The sequence below is a fragment of the Dermochelys coriacea genome, chromosome 2 (assembly GCF_009764565.3).
Source record: "Dermochelys coriacea isolate rDerCor1 chromosome 2, rDerCor1.pri.v4, whole genome shotgun sequence".
Classification (NCBI taxonomy): Eukaryota; Metazoa; Chordata; order Testudines; family Dermochelyidae; genus Dermochelys; species Dermochelys coriacea.
In genome coordinates, this window is record NC_050069.1 from 221,276,492 (window position 1) to 221,302,623 (window position 26,132).

Genomic DNA, 26,132 nt, shown 5'->3' on the forward strand with positions numbered 1-26,132 from the left:
TAATTTTGGGCCATTTATATCCCATTTTCTTCCATCCTTGAACATAAACAGTCTCCATTGTGGTTGTGATGCATTGTCTCTTGTTAATTTGCCACTCTTTGACTGGGCCAATGGGATGTAGTATAAATCCCAGGATTCTGGCCTTGCTGCAAGTGATAGGAATAAAGATATGTCCTTCTAAAGTCCTTTCCTCCCTCCCCCACTTCAAACAGGCACTTCCACCTATATTTACAGTGACTGAGGAGAATTCCTGTTACTGTTCCCAGTATGGAGAGATATTTTGATAGGAGGGCAGGCTAGACTATGCAACAGTGAAGTTTTTTGATGGGCAGAGTCAAATCCTGAGGTTCTTACTGAATTTTTCCTCTGAGACAAAACTCCCATTCATCTCAGTTGCATAGTAGTATGGCCCAGCTGCTTAGCCTATGGAAGTCATTCTACCGATTTTACTTGGATCAGGCTGTCCTTTGAGTGATGTGATCTGACAAAACAAATTGCTTATGAACAGCAAGTTATTCTTTCAGGAAGAACTTTCTAGGAAATGGACAAACCTTTTTCTCATTGTCCCTCTATCACTTAGAGAAGTTTGTTAGGCCATCGACTATTTCTCCCTGATATATTGGGATGAATGGAAGTCCAGCTTCTCTGAATTCTTTGGCTAGCACAATGATTAGTAATTTTGTCCTGGAAGCCTCCCATCATTCTGCAGTAGTGAAGTCAGATGAAGCAGATGAAACACAATGAGTCTGCATACCATTCTACTCTGGGAGCATCTCAGGCCATTGTTGGCAACTGCTGTATATCAGACACCTGGACAGCTTTGTTAGTGTTCATTGGATAGTTGTTTTGGAACCAAAAAGGTATGGATACAATTCTTACTGTCTCTTGGCAAAGAGACAGTCTCCTGCCTGTTGCTGGCTTGGATATAATAACTTCAGCTGTACTTTTTAAATGAACAATTAGATAGCTGTCTTGCACTCTATGGAGTATGCTGTGTCCCCATAGTTTTGAAGTTGGTTGCAGCTCAGTGATTGCTTTATGTAAATAACAATCTTTTAGGAATGTTACTTGAGCTCCTGGTGCATTCAGTTGGTGTTGATAAATTGCAAACTTTTTGCTGAAAATTAAGATCTTTGAGCGATCCCAAAGAAGGGGGAAATATAGTTATTGGTCTAGGTTAAGCCCCAGTGGTACAAGGAGGTACTGCTATCTTAATTATGTGATAAAAGCTCAAAGCTAAGCTTGGTAGCACCCAGCAAACAATCTATCTATCAAGTCATAAGTAAGTACAAGTGAGAAATCCATCAACTATACCAAGCAATATTCAACTGAGACTCAAGTTTCTTTCTGGGACTCCACAGAAGCCCCATATGGGAAGTCTGCATCAGAGGGGAGCTGAATCATTGCAGTTTCTGGCTTTCTTTGCCACAGCCCCTTCCAGGACCACACTGGCCACTTTTTGGGCAATACTGACTCTCCTGTAGGGCATCTGGCAGGAGAGAGGTTTTGCCCACTTTGTACCAACACAACAGCTTTTTGGCAGAAGTCTTGTGCCCTGATTTACACTGGAAGTAGCAGGCATAAAACACAGGTGAATGTGGCCCATTCATTGATTTAGCATTATTTTAACCCTTGTTCTTTAATGAAAAGAAGTGTTTGGAATTAGTTCTAACTAATATACTAACTAAAATAACATGTCAAGGGAGATCAGTAGTGAGTAGAAAGAGTTTTTCCTAAAATATTGGTAGCTTACTGTGCAGACCTTCAGTCACTGTCATTTTGGTGTCAAAAATAAGTGACTATGTGAAGCTGGTTCTTTTCTGCAAAACCTAGAGTGAAGACGATAAATAATATATTTTTTTTGTGTAGGGGGAGCCAGGAGCAACTGGGCCACCAGGAAGTGATGGAAATCCTGGAGATTCAATAATGGGACCAATGGTATGTAGCATGTTTCTTTATTTCATATTTGGTGGAAAAGAAATGTGAGAAATATTAACCATTTCAAAGAAAAAAATATGGTTGAATGGTTTTGAAAAACCCAAACTGGCTGATACCTCAACCCCATCATTCCAAACTGAATCTAGTTATTTAATAAGCTTCTGACCAGTTTGAGAAATGTAAATAGATTAAATTACTCTCTGACACCTGGCTCTGCAAAATCTCTACAACAGATCCCTCTTCTGGTCAAAGTTAGCTCCTCAAATTTCTCTACTTTTCGTCCTCTCGCTTGGACTTTGTTTCATTCCTGTGAGTTTCACCCTCCACCCCACATTAAGGCCTGTCTGCACTTCGAGCTTGTAACAGATGTCAGTTATAGTTGTGACTGTTAGCCAGGATGGGCAGGGATGGTGTCCCTAGCCTCTGTTTGTCAGAAACTGGGAATGGGCGACAGGGGATGGATCACCTGATGATTACCTGTTCTGTTCATTCCCTCTGGGGCACCTGGCATTGGATACTGTCGGAAGACAGGATACTGGGCTAGAGGGACTGACCCAGTATGGCCGGGTACAATCCAGACAAGTGGGGGGCTGTGTCAGTTCTGCCCTACAACCTTGAGTGCCTTACAATGCCATGCTATAGTAGCTTCCATGTAGGCTGCTCACAAGCAGGCTTCCAGCAAGCAAGTCACACCCTGAGTGTCTCTGTGTAACTGCAGCCTGCCAGCTATACCTTGGCTCTTACCAGCCTGGGTTATATTGCAGGATGACCCCAACATCCCCCCAGTACCAGATCTTACCTCAGAAATGTCCTGTATTGGAAAATCCACACCCGAGTGACACAGTTATATTGATTGAACTTCCAGTGTAGACACCGTTATGTCAATGGGAGGGCTTCTCTCATTGACATAACTACCGCCTCTCAGGGAGATGGAGCACCTATGCCTAAGCTCTCCCATTGGCATAGATAGCATCTTCACTAAGTGCTACAGGGTACAGCTGTAGTGCTTAAGTGTAGATAAGCCCAAAGACTATGTGAAAGGATATTGCACTTTGTTTTTTTCCTACTTGTTTGAACTTCCTTTGTTTTCCCTTCCAACTTTATGACTCCCTTTATTGCTTAAATGCTAACTAAGGCAAGCACACATTCCTTTGTTTAGGACAGACCTGTTTGCCAATTTCTGTTTGGGCAGGGCTGTGGGATTTGAAACATGTGTGGAGAAGATCATACAGGGGAACTTTACAACTTCACATACAATGTTGCCACACATTTTACCTGAACAATACTGACCAGCAAACGATGAGTTTTCAAATGATACCTTACAAGGCATACTTTTTGAACAAGAGTACAACAATAGTGTGTAGGGTGTGAATACAGGGGTATATGCTGTCCCAGAGCCTTTAGGGGGCATTTGGTTCAAATTTTCAAGCTTTTATCTGTATTTATGAGGGCTAGTGCAAAGGAGTCCATTCACCACAAGTGCCCTTCTTATGGCTAGGTCTGGGAATTAGCTCTCATCTCAGCCCCCTGCCATCAGTTGCAATCAGTTGATTACAGTTACTGTAATCCCTCCCTCATTCGATGACTTGGGATGCTCCCTCTTCATGACTCGGTCCTTTGGCCAAGACACTATATAGTCCACTCCTTCTGGGGTAACAAAGTCCTACCGAACAAACTGTCCAGATGCTGCTTTAGACGGTCTGATGTTCCATCTCTAGGTCCTGTGCCACTTTCTCAGGGCTGATAGGGTCCCTGGACTGTAACCTGGAGTATTGGTGGGCCTGGGTTCCCCTATGACTAGCAGTATATGTCTGCTCAGTCTCAGATCTTGTTGCTGTTTCCCTTTGTTCCTTCCTACCCCACCTCTCCATCTCCTTGTTTATCTCTGGGTTTACCACTGGAGAGTCCTCTGCTCACAGTGGCTACTTCACCCTCCTCAGCCTCTTGTCAGACTCCTCAGTCCAGGGCAGGAACCCAGGCTTTACTCTCCCCCGAATCTCCTCCTTGTCCCTGGCCAACTCCCTTTCCCCCTAGGGAGCGACTGCAGACCTTCTCCCTGTAGTCTTCTTCCTCTTGCGCGCCCCCTCTTTGTGGCATAGCAGACACACTTCCTGATTCTATGACTCCCATGCACTTGTACTTTTCCTGGTATTCTTAAAGAATCGCAGAAGAACTTTTTTTTTTAAATGGGCCCTGTTTTCCTTAGATTCTTGATAGATGTTGCAAGGAAAGTTGTGTTACTGTAAGGCCTCTTAGTTTTTTTTATACAAACACTGCCTTCACTGGTAGAGTTTTTACAATTCCAAAGGATATGATCTACCGTTTCCTGAACATTACATGTTAAGAATAATTCATCTTTGTGCATATTAATTAGAAATAAATTACTATTTAATCCACAATGCCCTGTTAGAATTCTAAATAGAGCCCTTTTGCTCTTCCTCTCAGGATCTTGGATTATAATCTACATTTTCAACTGTTGGGCATACTTCTCGAACCCCCCCCCAACTTTGTTTCGTTTCTCCACAGTTTGTGCCATTCCCTGCTTAGCTCATTTTTGATTAGGTGTTTAAATTCCAGTTTGCTTCAGGGGATTCCTAGGTCAACTTGTGTTTATTAGCACTTTTCCTGTTCATTAATTAATTGACTGCTATCCCTGTATGCCCCAGCATCCAATGGTTATATCCTGTTGCACCTAGTTCAGTTGTTAGCAGTAATATTTCATCAAGAATATCATTTCCACTGTCAGACTTACCATTGTAAATTGCCTGCAACCCCGATAAGGAGGCAGACAGGATGGCCACAGCAGCACACACATACAAAGCCCAATTTAGTGCTAATGTAATTTCTGTTAGCTCAGCTGTGAAGATGATACGAAGTTAGTTTTACGGTTTTCTTGAGTCTGAGTGAGGGCATGCAGAAAGCTGTTCCCACTCTTCTTGTTCCCTCCTCTTTTGAGCCATCTGTGTATATCTGGCAATAGTGTCCACATTTATCACATATATTGATTTGCTAAATCTTGTACATTTACCAGTCTTCACCTTTAATTTATTTCATTATATAATTCTATGTCTATCTTAGGGGGAATGGTTTACCAATGACTGAGTATTTCCCCATAGCTATAGATTTTGGTCTCTTTCAATCATTTCTTTTCATTACAATCCTTTATCACTTCTGTACCCAACTTACATGGGAGATTTTGAATTTTTTGTCCTACTCAGCCTTCACTTAACTCCCAGCAATCATTATATATTGGCTTCATGTTGTCATCTTTGCTGTTACCTACTACTTTGGCCTAAGAGGCTAACTCTAGGAGTTTCATTCTTAGAAAGATAGGCATTTCACTAGCTGCTATTTGGAGTATACACAGACTTAGTAGTGAAGACACTACATGTGTTCTGCAATGCCTGTGGTTGGATATAGTCCAGTTTTCTCTGTATTTGCTGCTGATCCAAAGGCCTAGCATCCATACTCAATAAATTGGTTTTGTTAGTGCTTTGTACAGCATTTCCACCATTTTTATCTGCTCCCCAGAATGTTCCAGAGATACTTTTAAGTTAGTTAATTCTACCTTTGCACTTATCTTTAATATTTGCAGTATGGTCCATCCAAGTGAGCTTGTTATCAAATATCACACCTAAGAATTTGAAAGTTTTCCATTATATTTATCTGTTGGTCATCTTTTTGGATTTTCCTTGATGTGAAGATCATTTCGTTAGTTTTGCCTATCGATAATTTGAAACTCCCTGTTTCCTCATTCAGCACTTCTCTGAAATGCATCATTGATTCTTTTGGCAGCACTTTAAATTTCTGCTTTAAGTCCATTTGGCACAGTGATCAGCAAATAATGTGATCTCTATTTACCCCATTAGGGAAGTCATTTATCATGATGTTAAAAAAGGTTAGGCCAATTATCCTCCCTTGTGGAGTTCCATTTGCAATTCAATATATATTAGAATAAGCTTTCCCTATTTGGACTTAAGAACATAAGAACGGCCATACTGGGCCAGACCAGTGGTCCATCTAGCCCAGTATCCAACAGTGGTTGGTGCCAGATGCTTCAGAGAGTGATCTATTCCTTGTCATCCATTCCCAGATTCTGACAGTCAGCGGTTTAGGGACAGTTGGAGTATGGGGTTGCTTTCCTGACCAGCTTGACTAATAGCCATTGATGGATCTATCCTCCATAAATTTATCTAATTCTTTTTTGAACCCAGCTATACTTTTGGTCTTTACCCCATCCCCTCCCAATGAGTTTCATAGGTTGACTGTGTGTTCTGTGAAGAAATACTTCCTTATGTTTGTTTTATTAAATTTTATTGGGTGGACCCCCAGCTTTGTGTGTTATGTGAAGGGGTAAACAAACACTTCCCTATTCACTTTCTCCACCTCATTCATGATTTTATAGACCTCTATCATATCCCCCTTCAGTCTTCTCTTTTCTAAGCTGAACAGACCCAGTCTTTTTAATCTCTCTTCAGATGGAAGTTGTTCCATACCCCTAACCATTTTTGTTGCCCTTCTCTGTACTTTTCCCAATTCTAATATATCTTTTTTGAGATGGGGCTAATGGAACTGTATGGAGTATTCAAGGTGTGGGCATACCATGGATTTATATAGTGGTATTATGATATCTTTTGTCTTATTATCTGTCCCTTTCCTAATGGTTTCTAACATTGTTAGCTTTTTTGACTGCTGCTGCATGTTGAGCAGATATTTTCTGAGAACTATCATGATGACATCAAGATCTCTTTCTTGAATGGTAACAGCTAAGTTAGATCCCATTTTTTGGATATATTACTTAGGATTATATTTTCCAATGTGTATCACTTTGCATTTATACTATAGTTGTATAGTTCTGTTGCTTAAGAAGTCCCTTACCCATCGAAACATTTTTCCCATAACACGCATGGAGGCCACCTTATGCAGTAGTCCCTCTCCATTATAGCCTTTTCCTGTCTCCAGTAAGGTTCTGATCATGAATTATTTGGTTCATCATGCTTTTCTGTACTTCTGTCCCTTCCCTAACAATATGATCAATTGCACTCTGACCTCTTTGGAACCCACTTTATGTTCCATCTATGAACCTGTTTCTTTCTAGATGTGCTACTAATCTCTATTACCATTCTGTCCATTGTTTTACCTAAACATGCTGTGAAGGCAATTGGGTCTGTATGTCTCAGGTCTTAAGAGCAATTTACCTGGTTTCGTCACTGGGACAATAATCACATGTTTCCAGTTTGCAAGATTTCATCTTTTTGCTATATGTTATTATATAATTTTAAGTATCACCTTGTGACATTGTCTAATTAAAATATAACCATGCACATTATACAAAAATATAACTCATGGCCAGAAAGAGTTAAAGAGCTTGCAGGCTGGATGACCCAAAGCCAAATCTTTAAAGTCATGTTTAAAAGGTATGCAAATGGTAATTAGGGCCATTCATGCTAAATTAACAATATAGGTTTGCCTATATTGCCTGAACTGATTCTAGTTGTGTGTATCTTAAATGCTACCTGTGTCACTATAGCTAGTAATTCAGAGATCAAAAGGGAATATTAACATTTAGATCAGGGGTCCGCAACTTTCAGCACGTGGCCCATCAGGGTAATCCGCTTGCAGGCCGTGAGACATTGTTTACGTTGACCGTCCACAGCCACAGCCCCCGCCCCCCCGCAGCTCCCATTGGCCGGGAATGGCAAAGCACAGCCAGTGGGAGCTGCAGGGGGCCTTGACTGCGGATGGTCAATGTAAACAAAAATGTCTTGTGGCCAGCCAGCAGATTACCCTGATGGGTGGCGTGCCAAAGGTTACTAATTCTGATTTAGATGAATCTTGGGTGAAGTAATGTCATTGTCTATATATCCCTTTGAAGTTTGTAATAAACTGCCTAGTGGATAAATTGCCCTATGTTAATTTGTGTAACTAATTACTGGTGGTGTTTAGAAAACAGAAGGACACATCAGAAGCCTATTGTTTACCCAGGACTGTATGGTTAAGTGGATGCTAGAAAACTGTATAAAAGACCATTGTGTTCTGATTCTGTCATCCCAGATCTGCTTGAGGCTTCATACAGGGGAAGCTTAAGTCATAAGAACTGAGACCCCAGTCCTAAGCTGGAACACCCTGCAATGATATTGGACATAGTTCATTGGACTATAACCTATATCTGAAAGAACTCTTTGCAACTACAAAGCTCACTATCTCTGCTATGAATTTGAACCTTAAGAATTGAACTCATGTCTGTGTGTATATTGATCTTTTAACCATACTCTTTTTTTATTTAGTTTAGTTAATAAGAATTGGCTGTAGCATGTATTTGGGTAAGATCTGGAATATTCATTAACCTGGGAGGTAATGTGTCCGGTCCTTTGGGATTGGTAGAACCTTTTCTTTTATATGATGAAATAAGATTTTCAGAAATCTGCATTATATTTGACTTGGGTACCTGGATGGAGGCCTGAGGCTGGGTCACTTCAAGGGAATTGTGTTGTTTGGACTTCTGAATAACCAGTAAGGTATAACAGAAGCCGTTTAATGCTGGCTTGGTAAATTTAAGTATTGAATTATCCACCAGCTTTGGGGTTTGTCTGCCCCATTCTTTGCAGTTCACCTTCATTGAGTGATCTCTGCTGGCCCCCACTGGGACCCCAGTCACACACCCTCAAGGTTTCCTTGCTTAAGTGTTTAAGCATTTCAAAACTTCTTTCATTCTTGCCTTGTGCAGTGCTTTTGTGCCTTAGTACTGCTTTTTGGAGTTGTCTGTATCAAAAAGTTTTCATTTAAAAGAACATCCACATCCTCCTCCTGCCTCTTCATCATCTTTAATCATTAACAAAGATTTCTTCCTCTCTCTAATTTATATCCTCTGATCCTCATCATCATCACTGACTTTGAGACTGGGTGGCCAGAATTTCTGCTTTTTCTTTGTTGGAGCTTATTACTCCATGTCCTGCAACTGCAATGCTTGTCTTATGCGGCTTACCCTTTATTCCATTCATTTTCCTAATTTGTTTATACACACTTCTGCTGTATTGGTATATTTATTTACTTCCCACAGTTTATTCTCCATTTTTCTCTTTTTATAGTCCTTTGTGCAACTGCCTTACTTGCTTCATACTTCATTAAGTCCTCACTATTTAGGGAATTTTTTGCTGTCTTGTATGCCTTATTCTTCTCCCAAATTACTATTTCACATTCCTTGTTCCACCATGGAATGCTTTTTCTATCTTTAGGTAGTGTTGGCATCCTAGGAATAGTTAAACTAGCTGGCTTTATGATTCCCTTAGTAACATTATTACAGAATTCCTCTATCTTCTCATTTACTTTTTTTTTTTAAATATTCCAAGTGAGGATATTATCCTCATCTTCTGTATTACCTTTTCCTTGATATTTAATTATGTGAGGAATTGGTCACTAGCCATTCCCTGTTCTGTAAATTTCCCAGCTATGGTTATACTGCTATTACTAGAAGCAGTTCTCAGATCCAGGCATGAGAAGCTTCCATCAGCTGAACTGAATTTATTCTCTTCAAATAATTGTTCTAAACATTCTATCATTATAATTTTTTATTTCCCCACAATCTGTTCTGACTATTCAGATCACCACAGATAATGAGCAGGTATGCGACATCTGCAATTAATTCTTTCAGGCCTTAGCCTCTAGTTTCCTGCATGAGTTATAGGCATTATAAAGTCTTAGAGAGATAGAATTGTTTTGTATTAGTATGTCAGTAGTATAATACTCAATATTTAGTTTTTTAATCTCTAATTCAGGTCCTCCTTAATGAAGGTGCAGACATCCCCACACTTTCCAATTTCTCTATCATGTCAATACATATCATATCCCAGGATTTTATAGTCTAGTTTTTCTATTAGCCAAGTCTCTTGCATGCATATTATAGCAGGCTTTGTTTTCATATAAATATTTTTCTTTATTTCCTGCCCATGTGCTATTAGGCTATGGGCATTCCAGCTGAAAATAGTGACCACAATTTTTTTAACCTTCAATATTTCCTTCATTGAGGTTGCTAATCTGTAGGTACTTTTCAGTCACTTCGATTATAGTTCTCATTTTCTTTATTACTTCAGTCAGAAATACAATGAATTTCTTTGTTTGTAAAAATAGTATGTCATCTCCTTTTACCCTGAAGTCACTCATTACTTCCTTCTCATTAATTTGTTGCTGGCTTTTCCCTTTCCCATGACAGGTTCTTTGTTTCCCCTCTTTTTTCTTTTAGATGTCTTCTAGCAGCTTCTGCATATGAGATGTTATCAATAATTTTGTGGGTTTTTTAAATTTCTTTAGCTTGCTTTGCCTTGGTACAGCCTCCATATGCAGAGCTGTGTTTTCCTCCACAGTTGCAACATTTTGTTCTGTCCCTTCCTCACAATTATCAAATGAATGTTCATCTTCACACTTATTGCACTGTAGTTTCCCTTTGCAATTATTTGATACATGTCCAAATATTTGACACCTGTAGCATCTCACAGGAGACAGACTAAAGGGCTTAGTCCAGATGTCTGATACCAGAGTAACTGTAGGGTAGCATCCTTCCCTTAAGAGTCACCAGCACCAACTGGTGAGGACTTGCTATCACTGCCTCTTCTACTAATTAGCCTCTTAGCTGTTATCACCTTGTCTTCACTTGCTTCATTTCCTCTTCTGACATTTCAGCTAGCACACCATATGCTACCATTCTTGTTTCGGTAAAGAATCTGAGTAGCTGACAGCTTATTTTAATTTTACCTAGCACCTTTGTCTTAAGGAGCTTCCTGACTGGTTAGTGGAAAGTAAAAACAAAAAACAAGGCTCTGCCATCTCCAGCATTTTTTCCTGTTCCACTCTGCAGTCTTCAGGGGGCTGATATCTCCTATCATTATGTCCGTACCTGGTGGTTTTACTGTTATGTAAATGTAAAAATGTAAATATGTAATTTCCTTTTCCTGCCTTCCTATTTGCTGGCCCTTCTTCTGGTTCCAGAAAAATCTACTGTTTTCTATTTTTGCATCCAGTCTTCCTCCATGTTTTCCCTATTTTCATTGTCTAGCCTGGTTTCAGTTTCATTTGTTAGCTCTTCCATCTCACTCTGCCTAGCCAAAGCCCCAGCCAGCCTGCTGAATCTAGACTCAGCCACTGCAACCCCCCTATAGCCTCCCAGTCCCTTTCTGCTCTTAGCTTGCTGGTTTTATAGTGCTCGCCCAGCCCTTCCCAGCTGGACTTCCCTCTCAGTTAACCCGGGCCCTCCTTCTCTCAGGTGATGCTGGATGACCTAATTGGCACCAGGCCCTCATTAACTCTGTCAGGCTATGTACCCCTTCTCAGCCCTATCACAGCTAGAAACTTGCATTTTCTTTTACATGAAAACAGATTCTCAGGCAATTTTTGGATTCCAGCAGCTAGTGCTTTGAAAAAAGCACCAAATATCACAAAACAATCACAATAAAATTGCAAGAGCAGGCAACATGGTTACATTTTTAGCCACACTCAGTAATATAAGTTGTGTTATAACTCTGTTAAAAAACCCAAACCAGAAATTTGGTATATGTGGTGTATTATTTCATACCAAGTATTCTGGGGAATTGTTTTGTAAGGGGAACTCCATATATTGAAAGATCATCTAGCGAAGGCTTAACAAACAGTAATAGCCTCCTAGCAGTATGGAGCAAGATATAATACGCAAGAGATGCCTTTGTGAAAAGATCAAAGTTAGACGTGGAATACCTGTTGCAGGTATTGGGGCAGGCGGGCCTTGGCCCACTCAAAACTAAAGGGCTGCGCCTCTTGAGATGAGAGGAATTATATATCCCCAGTCAGCATGGGATTACAGATAACAACAAATGAAAAAACAGGGATGGGAGTGAGGACCATCGGGCCAAAAGAAGTGATCCAGAGGGGGACACTAAGCAGAGAACCAACAGACAGACACAGACAGCTGCAGTGGCACAGGAGCCAGCAAACAGAGCTGTAAACAGGGGCGTTTGAGTGGGAGTTTGTAAGGGGAGTTTGTATTGTGGTGCTTGTTTGGGGTTTGTTTTTGCTGTGGGGGGTGGTCTTTTGGTGTGGTTTGTGTTTCCCAGATTAACAGGATTTAGGGGGGAAGGCTATGACGGATACGGAGGCAGCAGTGGGAGTGACCCATGTAGTGGAAGTCACAATGAGGATGACTGGATGTGGAAGCTGTGGTATGTACATGATCCTGAAGGGGGGACCTGGTAAGAGTTTTTTCTGCATGAAATGCCATCTGACAGAGCTGATGGAGGAAAAGATCCGAGGTCTGGAGATGCAGGTGGAAAGTCTGGTTGAGTTTAGGAAGGGGTTTGAGCAGATGATGGAGCAAAGATATGAGGTATCTGAAGGGAAAAGCTCAGACTCACGGATGGAAGCAGGGCTGGTTCCTGTGGTTGGGCATGGGAGAACAGATGATCAAGATCTATGTGATCGGGGACTCTTTATTAAGAAGAATAGACAGGCCTGTAACTAGAGCTGATCCTGAGAATAGAAGGGTGTGCTGTCTTCTGGGTGCTAAGATACGGGATGTAGACCTGAGGTTGAAAAGGATCCTAAAGGGAGCAGGAAAGAATCCCCTAATTATCCTTCATGTGGGAACAAATGATACGGCTAGATTCTCGCTGGAAAGTATTAAGGGAGACTATGCTAGGCTGGGGAAGACGCTTAAGGAAATCGAGGCTCAGGTGATCTTTAGTGGGATCCTGCCTGTTCCTAGAGAAGGGCAACAAAGGTGTGACAAGATAATGACTGTCAACAGATGGCTTAGGCAGTGGTGCTATAAGGAGGGCTTTGGGAAGTATGGCCACTGGGAGGCATTCATGGACAGAGGACAATTCTCTCGGGATGGACTTCATCTGAGTAGAGAAGGAAATAGACTTCTAGGATGGAGGCTGGCACAACTGATTAAGAGAGCTTTAAACTAGGAATTTGGGGGAGATGGTTGGGAGATGTCCAGGTAATCTCCACGCCAGATTTTAGCATTGAGAGGGAAGAAGGTGAAGTAAGAAAGGATACAGCCATGGGTAGAAGAATATATATAAGGAGTGAGGGCAGTGTGGATACCAGCCTAATAGGTTATACTGGCTGTAGAATAACTGTGCCTAATAGGGTACAAAATGTGAGCGAGGCCAAACAGCAAAAATTAAGATGTTTGTACACCAATGCGAGGAGCCTAGGTAACAAAATGGAGGCACTAGAGCTACTGGTGTAGGAAGTGAAACCAGATATTATAGGTATAACGGAAACATGGTGGAATAGTAGTCATGACTGGACTACAGGTATTGAAGGGTATGTGCTGTTTAGGAAAGACAGAAATAAAGGTAAAAGTGGTGGAGTAGCATTGTATATCAATGATGAGGTAGAATGTAAAGAAATAAGAAGCGATGGAATGGATAAGACGGAGTCCGTCTGGGCAAAAATTACATTGGGGAAGATAACTAGTAGAGCCTCTCCTACGATAGTGCTTGGGGTGGGCTATAGACCACCGGGATCTAATTTGGATATGGATAGAGCCCTTTTTAATGTTTTTAATAAAGTAAATACTAATGGAAACTGCGTGATCATGGGAGACTTTAACTTCCCAGATATAGACTAGAGGACCAGTGCTAGTAATAATAATAGGGCTCAGATTTTCCTAGATGCGATAGCTGATAGATTCCTTCATCAAGTAGTTGCTGAACCAATTAGAGGGGATGCCATTTTAGATTTAATTTTGGTGAGTAGCGAGGACCTCATAGAAGAAATGGTTGTAGGGGATAATCTTGGTTCAAGTGATCATGAGCTAATTCAGTTTAAACTGAACGGAAGGATTAACAAAAATAAATCTGCAACTAGAGTTTTTGATTTCAAAAGGGCTGACTTTCAAAAATTAAGGAAATTAGTTAGGGAAGTGGATTGGACTGAAGAATTTATGGCTCTAAAGGTAGAGGAGGCCTGGGATTACTTTAAATCAAAGCTGCAGAAGCTATCGGAAGCCTGTATCCCAAGAAAGGGGAAAAAATTCATAGGCAGGAGTTGTAGACCTGGATGAGCAAGCATCTTAGAGAGGTGATTAAGAAGAAGCAGAAAGCATATAGGGAGTGGAAGATGGGAGGGATCAGCAAGGAAAGCTACCTTATTGAGGTCAGAACATGTAGGGATAAAATGAGACAGGCTAAAAGTCGAGTAGAGTTGGAGCTTGCAAAGGGAATTAAAACCAATAGTAAAAGGTTCTATAGCCATATAAATAAGAAGAAAACTAAGAAAGAAGAAATGGGGCCGCTAAACATTGAGGATGGAGTGGAGGTTAAAGATAATCTAGGCATGGCCCAATATCTAAACAAATACTTTGCCTCAGTCTTTAATAAGGCTAAAGAGGATCTTAGGGATAATGGTAGCATGACAAATGGGAATGAGGAAATGGAGGTAGATATTACCATATCTGAGGTAGAAGCGAAACTCAAACAGCTTAATGGGACTAAATCAGGGGGGCCCAGATAATCTTCATCCAAGAATATTAAAGGAATTGGCACCTGAAATTGCAAGGCCATTAGCAAGAATTTTTAATGAATCTGTAAACTCAGGAGTTGTACCGAATGATTGGAGAATTGCTAATATAGTTCCTATTTTTAAGAAAGGAAAAAAAAGTGATCCGGGTAACTACAGGCCAGTTAGTTTGAAATCTGTAGTATGCAAGGTCCTTGAAAAAATTTTGAAGGAGAAATTAGTTAAGGACATTGAAGTCAATGGTAAATGGGACAAAATACAACATGGTTTTACAAAAGGTAGATCATGCCAAACCAACCTGATCTCCTTCTTTGAGAAAGTAACAGATTTTTTAGATAAAGGAAACACAGTGGATCTAATTGACCTAGATTTCAGTAAGGCGTTTGATACTGTGCCACATGGGGAATTATTAAATTGGAAAAGATGGGGATCAATATGAACATCAAAAGGTGGATAAGGAATTGGTTAAAGGGGAGACTACAACGGGTCCTACTGAGAGGCGAACTGTCAGGCTGGAAGAAAAGGAGTACTTGTGGCACCTTAGAGACTAACAAATTTATTAGAGCATAAGCTTTCGTGAGCTACAGCTCACTTCATCGGATGCATTTGGTGGAAAAAACAGAGGAGAGATTTATATACACACACACAGAGAACATGAAACAATGGGTTTATCATACACACTGTAAGGAGAGTGATCACTTAAGATAAGCCATCAGCAACAGCAGGGGGGGGAAGGAGGAAAACCTTTCATGGTGACAAGCAGGTAGGCTAATTCCAGCAGTTAACAAGAATATCAGAGGAACAGTGGGGGGTGGGGTGGGAGGGAGAAATACCATGGGGAAATAGTTTTACTTTGTGTAATGACTCATCCATTCCCAGTCTCTATTCAAGCCTAAGATAATTGTATCCAGTTTGCAAATTAATTCCAATTCAGCAGTCTCTCGTTGGAGTCTGTTTTTGAAGCTTTTTTGTTGAAGTATAGCCACTCTTAGGTCTGTGATCGAGTGACCAGAGAGATTGAAGTGTTCTCCAACTGGTTTTTGAATGTTATAATTCTTGACGTCTGATTTGTGTCCATTCATTCTTTTACGTAGAGACTGTCCAGTTTGGCCAATGTACATGGCAGAGGGGCATTGCTGGCACATGATGGCATATATCACATTGGTAGATGCGCAGGTGAACGAGCCTCTGATAGTGTGGCTGATGTGATTAGGCCCTATGATGGTATCCCCTGAATAGATATGTGGACAGAGTTGGCAACGGGCTTTGTTGCAAGGATAGGTTCCTGGGTTAGTGGTTCTGTTGTGTGGTTGCTGGTGAGTATTTGCTTCAGATTGGGGGGCTGTCTGTAAGCAAGGACTGGTCTGTCTCCCAAGATCTGAGAGAGCGATGGCTCGTCCTTCAGGATAGGTTGTAGATCCTTGATGATGCGTTGGAGAGGTTTTAGTTGGGGGCTGAAGGTGATGGCTAGTGGCGTTCTGTTGTTTTCTTTGTTGGGCCTGTCCTGTAGTAGGTGACTTCTGGGTACTCTTCTGGCTCTGTCAATCTGTTTCTTCACTTCAGCAGGTGGGTATTGTAGTTGTAGGAATGCATGATAGAGATCTTGTAGGTGTTTGTCTCTGTCTGAGGGGTTGGAGCAAATGCGGTTATATCGTAGCGCTTGGCTGTAGACAATGGATCGAGTGGTATGATCTGGATGAAAGCTAGAGGCATGTAGGTAGGAATAGCGGTCAGTAGGTTTCCGATATAGGGTGGTGTTTATGTGACCATCGCTTATTAGCACCGTAGTGTCCAGGAAGTGGATCTCTTGTGTGGACTGGTCCAGGCTGAGGTTGATGGTGGGATGGAAATTGTTGAAATCATGGTGGAATTCCTCAAGAGCTTCTTTTCCATGGGTCCAGATGATGAAGATGTCATCAATGTAGCGCAAGTAGAGTAGGGGCATTAGGGGACGAGAGCTGAATAAGCGTTGTTCTAAGTCAGCCATAAAAATGTTGGCATACTGTGGGGCCATGCGGGTACCCATCGCAGTGCCGCTGATTTGAAGGTATACATTGTCACCAAATGTGAAATAGTTATGGGTCAGGACAAAGTCACAAAGTTCTGCCACCAGGTTAGCCATGACAGTATCGGGGATACTGTTCCTGACGGCTTGTAGTCCATCTTTGTGTGGAATGTTGGTGTAGAGGGCGTCTACATCCATAGTGGCTAGGATGGTGTTTTTAGGAAGATCACCAATGGACTGTAGTTTCCTCAGGAAATCGGTGGTGTCTCGAAGATAGCTGGGAGTGCTGGTAACGAAGGGCCTGAGGAGGGAATCTACATAGCCAGACAATCCTGCTGTCAGGGTGCCAATGCCTGAGATGATGGGGCGTCCAGGATTTCCAGGTTTATGGATCTTGGGTAGCAGATAGAATACCCCAGGTCGGGGCTCCAGGGGTGTGTCTGTGCGGATTTGTTCTTGTGCTTTTTCAGGGAGTTTCTTGAGCAAATGCTGTAGTTTCTTTTGGTAACTCTCAGTGGGATCAGAGGGTAATGGCTTGTAGAAAGTGATGTTGGAGAGCTGCCTAGTAGCCTCTTGTTCATACTCCGACCTATTCATGATGACGACAGCACCTCCTTTGTCAGCCTTTTTGATTATGATGTCAGAGTTGTTTCTGAGGCTGTGGATGGCACTGTGTTCTGCATGGCTGAGGTTATGGGGTAAGCGATGCTGCTTTTCCATAATTTCAGCTCGTGCACGTCGGCGGAAGCAGTCTATGTAGAAATCCAGGCTGCTGTTTCGACCTTCAGGAGGAGTCCACCCAGAATCCTTCTTTTTGTAGTGTTGGCAGGAAGGTCTCTGTGGGTTAATATGTTGGTCAGAGGTGTGTTGGAAATATTCCTTGAGTCTGAGACATCGAAAATAGGATTCTAGGTCACCACAGAACTGTATCATGTTCGTGGGGGTGGAGGGGCAAAAGGAGAGGCCCCGAGATAGGACAGATTCTTCCGCTGGGCTAAGAGTATAGTTGGATAGATTAACAATATTGCTGGGTGGGTTACGGGAACCATTGTTGTGGCCCCTTGTGGCATATAGTAGTTTAGATAGCTTAGTGTCCTTTTTCTTTTGTAGAGAATCAAAGTGTGTTTTGTAAATGGCTTGTCTAGTTTTTGTAAAGTCCAGCCACGAGGAAGTTTGTGTGGAAGGTTGGTTCTTTATGAGAGTATCCAGTTTTGAGAGCTCATTGTCAGGCTGGAGGGAGGTTACTAGTGGAGTTCCTCAGAGATCAGTTTTGGGACCAATCTTATTTAATCTTTTTATTGATGATCTTGACACAAAAAGTGGGAGTGTGCTAATAAAGTTTGCAGATGATTCAAAGCTGGGAGGTATTGCCAATTCGGAGAAGGATCAGGATATTATACAGGAGGATCTGGATGACCTTGTAAACTGGAGTAACAGTAATAGGATGAAATTTAATAGTGAGAAGTGTAAGGTTATGCATTTAGGGATTAATAACAAGAATTTTAGTTATAAGCTGGGGACGCATCAATTAGAAGTAACGGAAGAGGAGAAGGACCTTGGAGTATTGGTTGATCATAGGATGACTATGAGCTGCCAATGTGATATGGCTGTGAAAAAAGCTAATGCGGTTTTGGGATGCATCAGGAGAGGCATTTCCAGTAGGGATAAGGAGGTTTTAGTACCGTTATACAAGGCACTGGTGAGACGTCATCTAGAATACTGTGTGCAGTTCTGGTCTCCCATGTTTAAAAAGGATGAATTCAAACTGGAGCAGGTACAGAGAAGGGCTACTAGGATGATCCGAGGAATGGAAAACTTGTCTTATGAAAGGAGACTTAAGGAGCTTGGCTTGTTTAGCCTAACTAAAAGAAGGTTGAGGGGAGATATGATTGCTCTCTATAAATATATCAGAGGGGTAAATACAGGAGAGGGAGAGGAATTATTTAAACTTAGCACCAATGTGGACACAAGAACAAATGGGTACAAATTGGCCACCAGGAAGTTTCGACTTGAAATTAGACGAAGGTTTCTAACCATCAGAGTGAAGTTTTGGAATAGCCTTCCAAGGGAAGCAGTGGGGGCAAAAGATCTATCTGGCTTTAAGATTCTACTCGATAAGTTTATGCAGGAGATGGTATGATGGGATAATGTGATTTTGGTAATTAATTGATCTTTAAATATTCAGGGTAAATAGGCCTAATCCCCTGAGATGGGCTATTAGATGGATGGGATCTGAGTTACCCAGGAAATAATTTTCTGTAGTATCTGGCTGGTGAATCTTGCCCATATGCTCAGGGTTTAGCTGATCGCCATATTCGGGGTTGGGAAGGAATTTTCCTCCAGGGCAGATTGGAAGAGGCCCTGGAGGATTTTCGCCTTCCTCTGTAGCATGGGGCAAGGGTCACTTGAGGGAGAATTCTCTGCTCCTTGAAGTCTTTAAACCATGATTTGAGGACTTCAATAGCTCAGACATAGGTGAGGTTTTTTGTAGGAGTGGGTGGGTGAGATTCTGTGGCCTGTGTTGTGCAGGAGGTCGGACTAGATGATCAAAATGGTCCCTTCTGACCTTAGTATCTATGAATCTGTAACCTCAAAACATGCCCACTTCTCCTCAAAGGACTCCAAAGAGCCAGTGGACACCGCGCAGAGGAACTCTATTTGGAGATGTGATACGAGGGACCAGAAAACAGCCACACGGTTTGAGCAATCCCTCCCCCAATCAATCTTCCTCCTCCCTGACTGCTGGATGATCATCTTGGCTGTACCAGGAGCAGGGGGAGGAAGATTGCTGTGCTGTGCAGAGCCAGGGAGGAGGTGTGGGCTCAGCCCCAGGTAGGAGCATGCCCAGATCAGACAATTTTCAGGGACTTCAGCATTAAAATCTAAGGCGTGTCTTCTGAAAATCCACTGTTTGCAAAGATTTATAATTTGGCCAAATTTTGGCAGATTTTCTTGGAGATAGGAAAAGGCATGTCCTTGACACGGAGGCTGTCACGGAGTCCCTGGGCGATGCTCTGGAACTGCTCCCCACGAAGCCAGTCAGGACTCTGGGGAAGTCTCCTTTCTGTGAGCAGACTGTCTTCAGGACACACAGCTCACACAGCTTCCACCTTCCTGGGTCTGACCTCGGAGTATTCAGCATCCTCTGCCCCTTTGTGCACTTCCCACACCGAGTCAGCCCAGGCGGGGTCCTGGGGAAGCCAAAGGGTCCTGCACCCCAACTTCGCAGTCAGTTGTGACTCTCAGCCAGCCAGTAAAACAAAAGGTTTATTAGATGACAGGAACATGATCTAAACCAGAGCTTCAGAGTAGCAGCCGTGTTAGTCTGTATTCGCAAAAAGAAAAGGAGTACTTGTGGCACCTTAGAGACTAACAAATTTATTTGAGCATAAGCTTTCATGAGCTACAGCTCAATGCATCCGATGAAGTGAGCTGTAGCTCACGAAAGCTTATGCTCAAATAAATTTGTTAGTCTCTAAGGTGCCACAAGTAAATCAGAGCTTGTAGGTGCAGAGAACAGGACCCCTCAGCTGGGTCCATTTTGGGGGGCAGTGAGCCAGACAACCATGTCTGCACTTCACTCCATGTCCCCAGCCAGCCCCAAATTGCCTCCCCCTCCAGCCCCTCCTCCTCTCAGCTTTGTCCCTTTCCGGGCCAGGAGGTCACCTGATTCCTTTGTTCTCCAACCTTGTAGCTCTCACCTTGCAGGGAGGAAAGGGCCAGGCCATCAGTTGCCAGGAAACAGGGTGTTGGCCATTCTCTGTGTCCATACCCCTGCCCACATCTGCCCTCTAGGGCTCTGCAACGATCATACACCCTTATCCCACCACCTAGATACTTAAGAACTGCATAGCGGAAACTGAGGCACCCCCACAACATTCAGAGGAAACATTAAGAACAGTCCCGCTTCATCACATCTCTCCCCTCTTTGAGACCGAACTGAGCAGGGTCACTTTAGCCGGTGACCTGGGGAAGTTTGAAGCCACCAACGTTCCCATGGATGCCCCAGCATCTCTCCCATTCCTTGGTGGAAGTTACACCAGGCCCTTCCAGTTTCAGGCCCTCCCTTAGGTCGGGGGTGGTCGATAGCACTCGCATGCCACATGTGGGAAGGTTTATGCGGCCCGTGACCTTTTGCCACCCCAAAATCCCCAGGAGTCAAACTGGGATCGGGTCTTCTCCCAGCGCTCCAGTCTGGAGGCCTGCAATTCGGGCTCTCTTGATTAAGAGCCCCCATCTTGACCTGGGCCACATACTGTTCAATTACAGAACTAGCATGGAGACATCCCTTTCTCAACAACCTTGTCTCCCCAACAAGCTGGCCAAACACAGCCACTTGGTTATAGGACTGTTTAACTTTCTTAACAGCTTTCACTTCATCTGAGACCTTCTCAAAGCTATCCACACTGGATCTTTCAACAGGAAAGTCAGTGGCTTTACTCACAATAGAAAATTTCTGGCTGTTAGGAACTGAAACTTTCTTGATTAAATCACTTTCACACCCTTCAATTGAAGAAAACTGCTTGCAAAGACTACCATGAGGATTCCTTTCCCTAGGGGCTTTTCTATGCAACAGTTCACCCTTCACAGAAGTTCTGCCCTTACCCTCTTTACCTAGGGCTTGCTCTAGAGAAAAATTTTCTTGAGCAACAACAGACTCTTTCTGGATCTCACTTACATCCAGAATTACCTCTGGCCCATCAGGCGGATTCCTACACAATCCCCTTTCAGGCAAATTTACAGACTTCCTAGATAAAAGGTTAGAAGCATTCTCCTTCCCTTTGCCACACACAAGTTCAGGAATCTTTTCCTTCTTGCTACAGTTTTCCACACCCTCAGTAGGTAACACAATCAAATCACCTTTCTGCTCTCCTTGTGCCCTGGCTAGGATCTCACCCTGATTAGACAGAGTTGCTACACCCTTTCCCAACAACATACTAGCAACAGGCAAAATACAAGCACCAGAATTGTTTGGTTTCTGGGATTTTACATAGACACTAACTGGATGCGACCTAGTTACAGTGCCATTCTCCCTAGCAGACACAAATTTAGGAACATTCCCTTCCTGGGCTTTAGCTGAATCCAGAACCAACTCTGAGACAACTGCACTATCCTCAACCATCACAGGCTGAAAGGCCCCTTCTGTCTGCTCCACAGACAAAGAAGAGCCGGACACACTTTCTCCTTTCCCAGGCACACAGCTTGGGATCTCATTCCCCTTGTCCCAGCACACAAGGCTGTTCACAGACAACTGCTTGGAGATCAGGGTAGCTCCCTCCATAGGCAAGTCAATATCCTTGACAGACAAGGGCACATTTCCTTCACTGTCACAATTCTCCACCCAACTAACAGGTAAGGTACAGGGACACTCATCTTCCACTCTCCTCGCCTTCCCACCCTGCTGACTAGATAAAGCCATCAGCTCACAAGGCTGCCTAGGCTCATCCAAACTTTCCTTACCAAGCACCTTGCCACTCCCAACAGATACCCTGCACTGCCTGTGTCTCCCCGCACTCAGCTGGGGTCTCAGCTCCCACTGTGCTCAGCGCTGCCCTTGCTGTCCCAGTAAGGGTAGGCAGTGAGCTCGCTGCTTTCCTCACTGCATCAGAGCCAGCGTGAGCCCCGTCTCCGGTGTGCAAGGGGAGCATCTCTCTGTCCCACCCAGCCCCAGGAGTCTGGTTACAGGCACGCAGGAATCCTGAGCCTAGCAGCTCCTCCCTGCTGCCAGCCAGGTCATCTGCATTTTCACTGACCATTTCCCTCTCCGTCAATTGGTTCCCTGGATTCAAATTCAAACCCTCAGCAGTTACAGGAGCAGGGCCTGGATCCTGTCCCAAAGAGACAGTCACTCCACAACAGGGTCTTGCAGCTGGTATCCTGGAAAACCCAAACGGCCAGCCAGCCCGACCCCTCCTGTGTCTGCACAGGAATCTGGGCCATAGGCAGGGTGAGGGGCTTCATCCCTGGGACCCACACCGAGCTCACACAGCCCCTCAGCCTCTGAGGCTGCACCACTCAGGGCCTGACAACAGTTCTCTCTGTCCCAGGATCTCGCCACCCCAGGAATGTCTCCCCATTGACCATCCCCTTCCACTCCCGCTGGAGGTCCGAGGGGCCTGAGCCAAGGAGACTCCACACAGACATATAGGTTGGGACCAGGAGTGGGAGCCTGTCCACCTCCCCACCCATCTGGCTGACGGAGTCTATGGCCTTGGGACCCAGCAAGGGAGCTAGACAGCAGGGCTGTTCCGCAGGGTCCCCCTGGTTCAAATCGCCAGCCTGCTCAAAGGCAGTGAGGTGGGCATCCACATCCCCCCCATCCTTAACCAGGGGCAGCAATTTAGTATCGAGGTTCCCTGCGGAACTGGCACCCCGGGGTCTATCCCCACTCACCCCTGGGAGGTCCCCTATGCCTCTCCGCTCCACCACTGCCAGTTCATGCTGCTGCTGCTTCTGCAGCTCTTTCTCAGGCTCTCACTGTCTCTGACAGTCCTTTTGCTCTCTCGGACTCAGCTCCAATCCAGTCCGTCTCCGATCCCCCAATGGGGAACCCGATTGTGAAGACCCCCATTTGGTCGGGAACAGGAGTCTTGGGGATGCTGCCTACTTCTCCAGCTGCTCCCAGATCCTGCTATAGCCTCATTTGGGGTCAGGAATCTGCTCCTTAGAGTGATTATCCTCCTCCAGCTGCATGATTAACTACGCTTTGGTGAACTTTCCAATGCTCAACCCTCTCTTTTTGGGGTTACAATGTCCTTCTAAGGAGATGGTGACAGGCCATCACTCCACTCTTCCCAAGTTGTTGTGGACTCACAGGCCTGTGTGCTCTCAGCTCCCCACGGTTTCCAGGGAGAACCCCTAGTGTGCCAGCCCTCCTCGAGGTCACCACCTCTTTGCCAGGGTCAAGCTGCAGACTCTTCCACCCCTTAGACTGCTCGCTGCAATCCCCAGGAGAACCCTGTTACTGCAAAAGTCCTTCTCTCTCCAAGGGCCAAGCCACAGGCTCCTCTGCCCCTGAGACTGCTCACCGCAGTCCCCAGGGGGACCCCATTACTGCACAGTTCTTCTCGCTGGTCACATACTCTCAGGGGTTAACCGCCCCCCGAAACAGCTCCTCTCTGAGCCTTCAGCACGCCTGGTCCTCGTCAATCCCCCTTTGTTTTACTGCTTACTGCAGTAAGTTTTACTGGTCACTTACTGCAGGAAGTGCCATCCATGGGGTGCTGTGCATCCTACGGCTGCCACCAGTTGTCACGGTGTCCCTGGGCGATGCTCTGGAACTGCTCCCTATGAAGCCAGTCAGGACTCTGGGGAAGTCTCCATTCTGTGAGCAGACTGTCTTCAGGACACACAGCTCACACAGCTTCCACCTTCCTGGGTCTGACCTCGGAGTATTCAGCATCCTCTGCCCCTCCGTGCACTTCCCACAGCGAGTCCGCCCAGGTGGGGTCCTGGGGAAGCCAGAGGGTCCTGCACCCCAACTTCGTAGTCAGACGTGACTCTCAGCCAGCCAGTAAAACATGTTTATTAGACGACAGGAACATGGTCTAAACCAGAGCTTGTAGGTGCAGAGAAGAGGACCCCTCAGCTGGGTCCATTTTAGGGGGCAGTGAGCCAGACAACCATGTCTGCACTTCACTCCATGTTCCCAGCCAGCCCCACGCTGCCTCCCCCTCCAGCCCCTCCTCCTCTCGGCTTTGTCCCTTTCCGGGCCAGGAGGTCACCTGATTCCTTTGTTCTCCAACCTTGTAGCTCTCACCTTGCAAGGGGGAAGGGCCCAGGCCATCAGTTGCCAGGAAACAGAGTGTTGGCCATTCTCTGTGTCCAGACCCCTGCCCACACCTGCCCTCTAGGGCTCTGCAATGATCATACACCCTTATTCCACCACCTAGATACTTAAGAACTGCATAGGGGAAACTGAGGCACCCCCATAATATTCAGAGGAAACATTAAGAACAGTCCTGCTTCATCACAGAGGCCACTTTCCAGAATTCAGATCACTGGTTCAAAGCCTGGGGGTGATGGAGCTTTTCAAAGAAGAGGCTGCTAGAATCTTTTAACATGGGGAAAACAAGCTCTTTCCCTCTAGCCTTGTTCTCAGACACAGCTGAACTTTTTTGGCTGAAATTTCCCCGCAAAAATTCAGCCTGCAACAGACACCCAGCATGAAAAAAATTCTGCCCAAATGGTTGGAGCATGGCCAAGTTCTAAACAACTGAAAATAGAATCTTCTAATGGGAAGCATTGGGCAACCTATAATTACAGTAGTTTCCAGAAGCCTCAGTCAAACAGGGACCCTATTGTGCTGGGGGCTGTACAAAATTATAAATGAGACAGTCTTCAGCCTAAAGAACTAAAAATCTAAGATCACGATCCTCCAAATACTTACATATGTGTTTAACTTGAAGCATGTATATAAATATCTGTAGAATTGTGGCCTAAATAAGAGGTATCTACTTATTCCATGTTAATGACCACTACTTTTACAAATTAGAAATTCATTGGAGCCCATTGCTATGGTTCTGGACTTCAGACGTCATTTAAAGACAGTCATTTACAGACCAAAAGATATCATTCCTTCAATGTAAAAATCTTACTATGGTGAAACCTCCATTTGTGGGGTTTAGATGGTCACCTCCATTTGGGGGGTTGAGATGGGCCAGCTGGTGTAAGTGAGCATAATTGCACTGAAGTCAAATGTGTTACTGTAAACATTTGAGACTGCAGGAGTGGTAATGAGTTAAACATCATCACATGACTATAAATCCAAGTATCTGACAAATGATAAATATCTGACATACATTTCCAATAGATGGCATATTCACCATCATACTGTGTCACAACATCACCTTTGTCTACGGAGAATTGAATCTAGCACAGTTCGTATTCATTCATATTCTCTGCATAGCACTCGGAGAGAACAGAAACAGCAGTGACTGAGTTAGATCAAGATGAGATTTAGATCAGAGTGTTGACAGAGCAAAAAGTCTCAATTTGTCCTAGAAGCCATATATACACATTGAATAGGTGTGAAAAGATGGAATTCTGCAAAATCTTGAATATAAGGCCCCCAAAGAGATCACTGTGAGGGGAAGAAACAAATCCAATGAAAGGCCTCACATTTCTTTAAGTTTAACTAGTTTGAATTTTCAGCTATGTTACAAAATTAGTTTCTTTCAGACTAAATTATACACAATTTAGCTGTAAAATATCAGAGACATATGGGCAGTTTCAGAGTGGCCTAAACCAAGCCTCTGCATTTATGTCCTCAAACAGGTTTGCATAATTGGTGCACTTACATTGAGTATTTAGATATAGTAGTGGCTTACTTTCTTTTTGTGGTAATACATGTGGAGAGAGTCTCAGCTTTCCTTTTCATGGTATGGTGGCTTAGCTCTCTGGCCCAATTCCAAAAACCTCCTTCTCTTTTGGGGCAAACAAAATTCCAGAATCTTTACCCTTTTGTGCAGGGGCTTGTTCTCTACACCCATGGGCTCACAAGCAGCCTTACCTCTCAACTTTTCCAGCCCTTTCTGGAGAGCTACAGGTAGCTCCTGTTCTCCCTGAGCCTCTTGTTTTCTAGCCCCAAATACTAGCCCCTCCTCAGAAAACTTTCACCAGCCCTTAGACTGTTCCTCTAGGTTTCTTCCCAGGCTCTTTCAATCTTCCTGCCAGTGGCGTTGGAACAATTTTT

General features: G+C 43.9%; 1 protein-coding gene across 2 annotated transcripts in view; it reads left to right on the plus strand.

Moving 5' to 3' along the window:
- COL28A1 (collagen type XXVIII alpha 1 chain) overlaps positions 1–26,132 on the plus strand; it is a 143,875-nt gene that overhangs the window by 77,425 nt on the left and 40,318 nt on the right. For both annotated transcript variants that reach the window (XM_038390002.2, XM_038390001.2), the window contains exon 23: positions 1,870–1,938. In XM_038390002.2, coding sequence (XP_038245930.1) covers positions 1,870–1,938 — 69 coding nt within the window. The remainder of the gene's footprint in view (positions 1–1,869; positions 1,939–26,132) is intronic.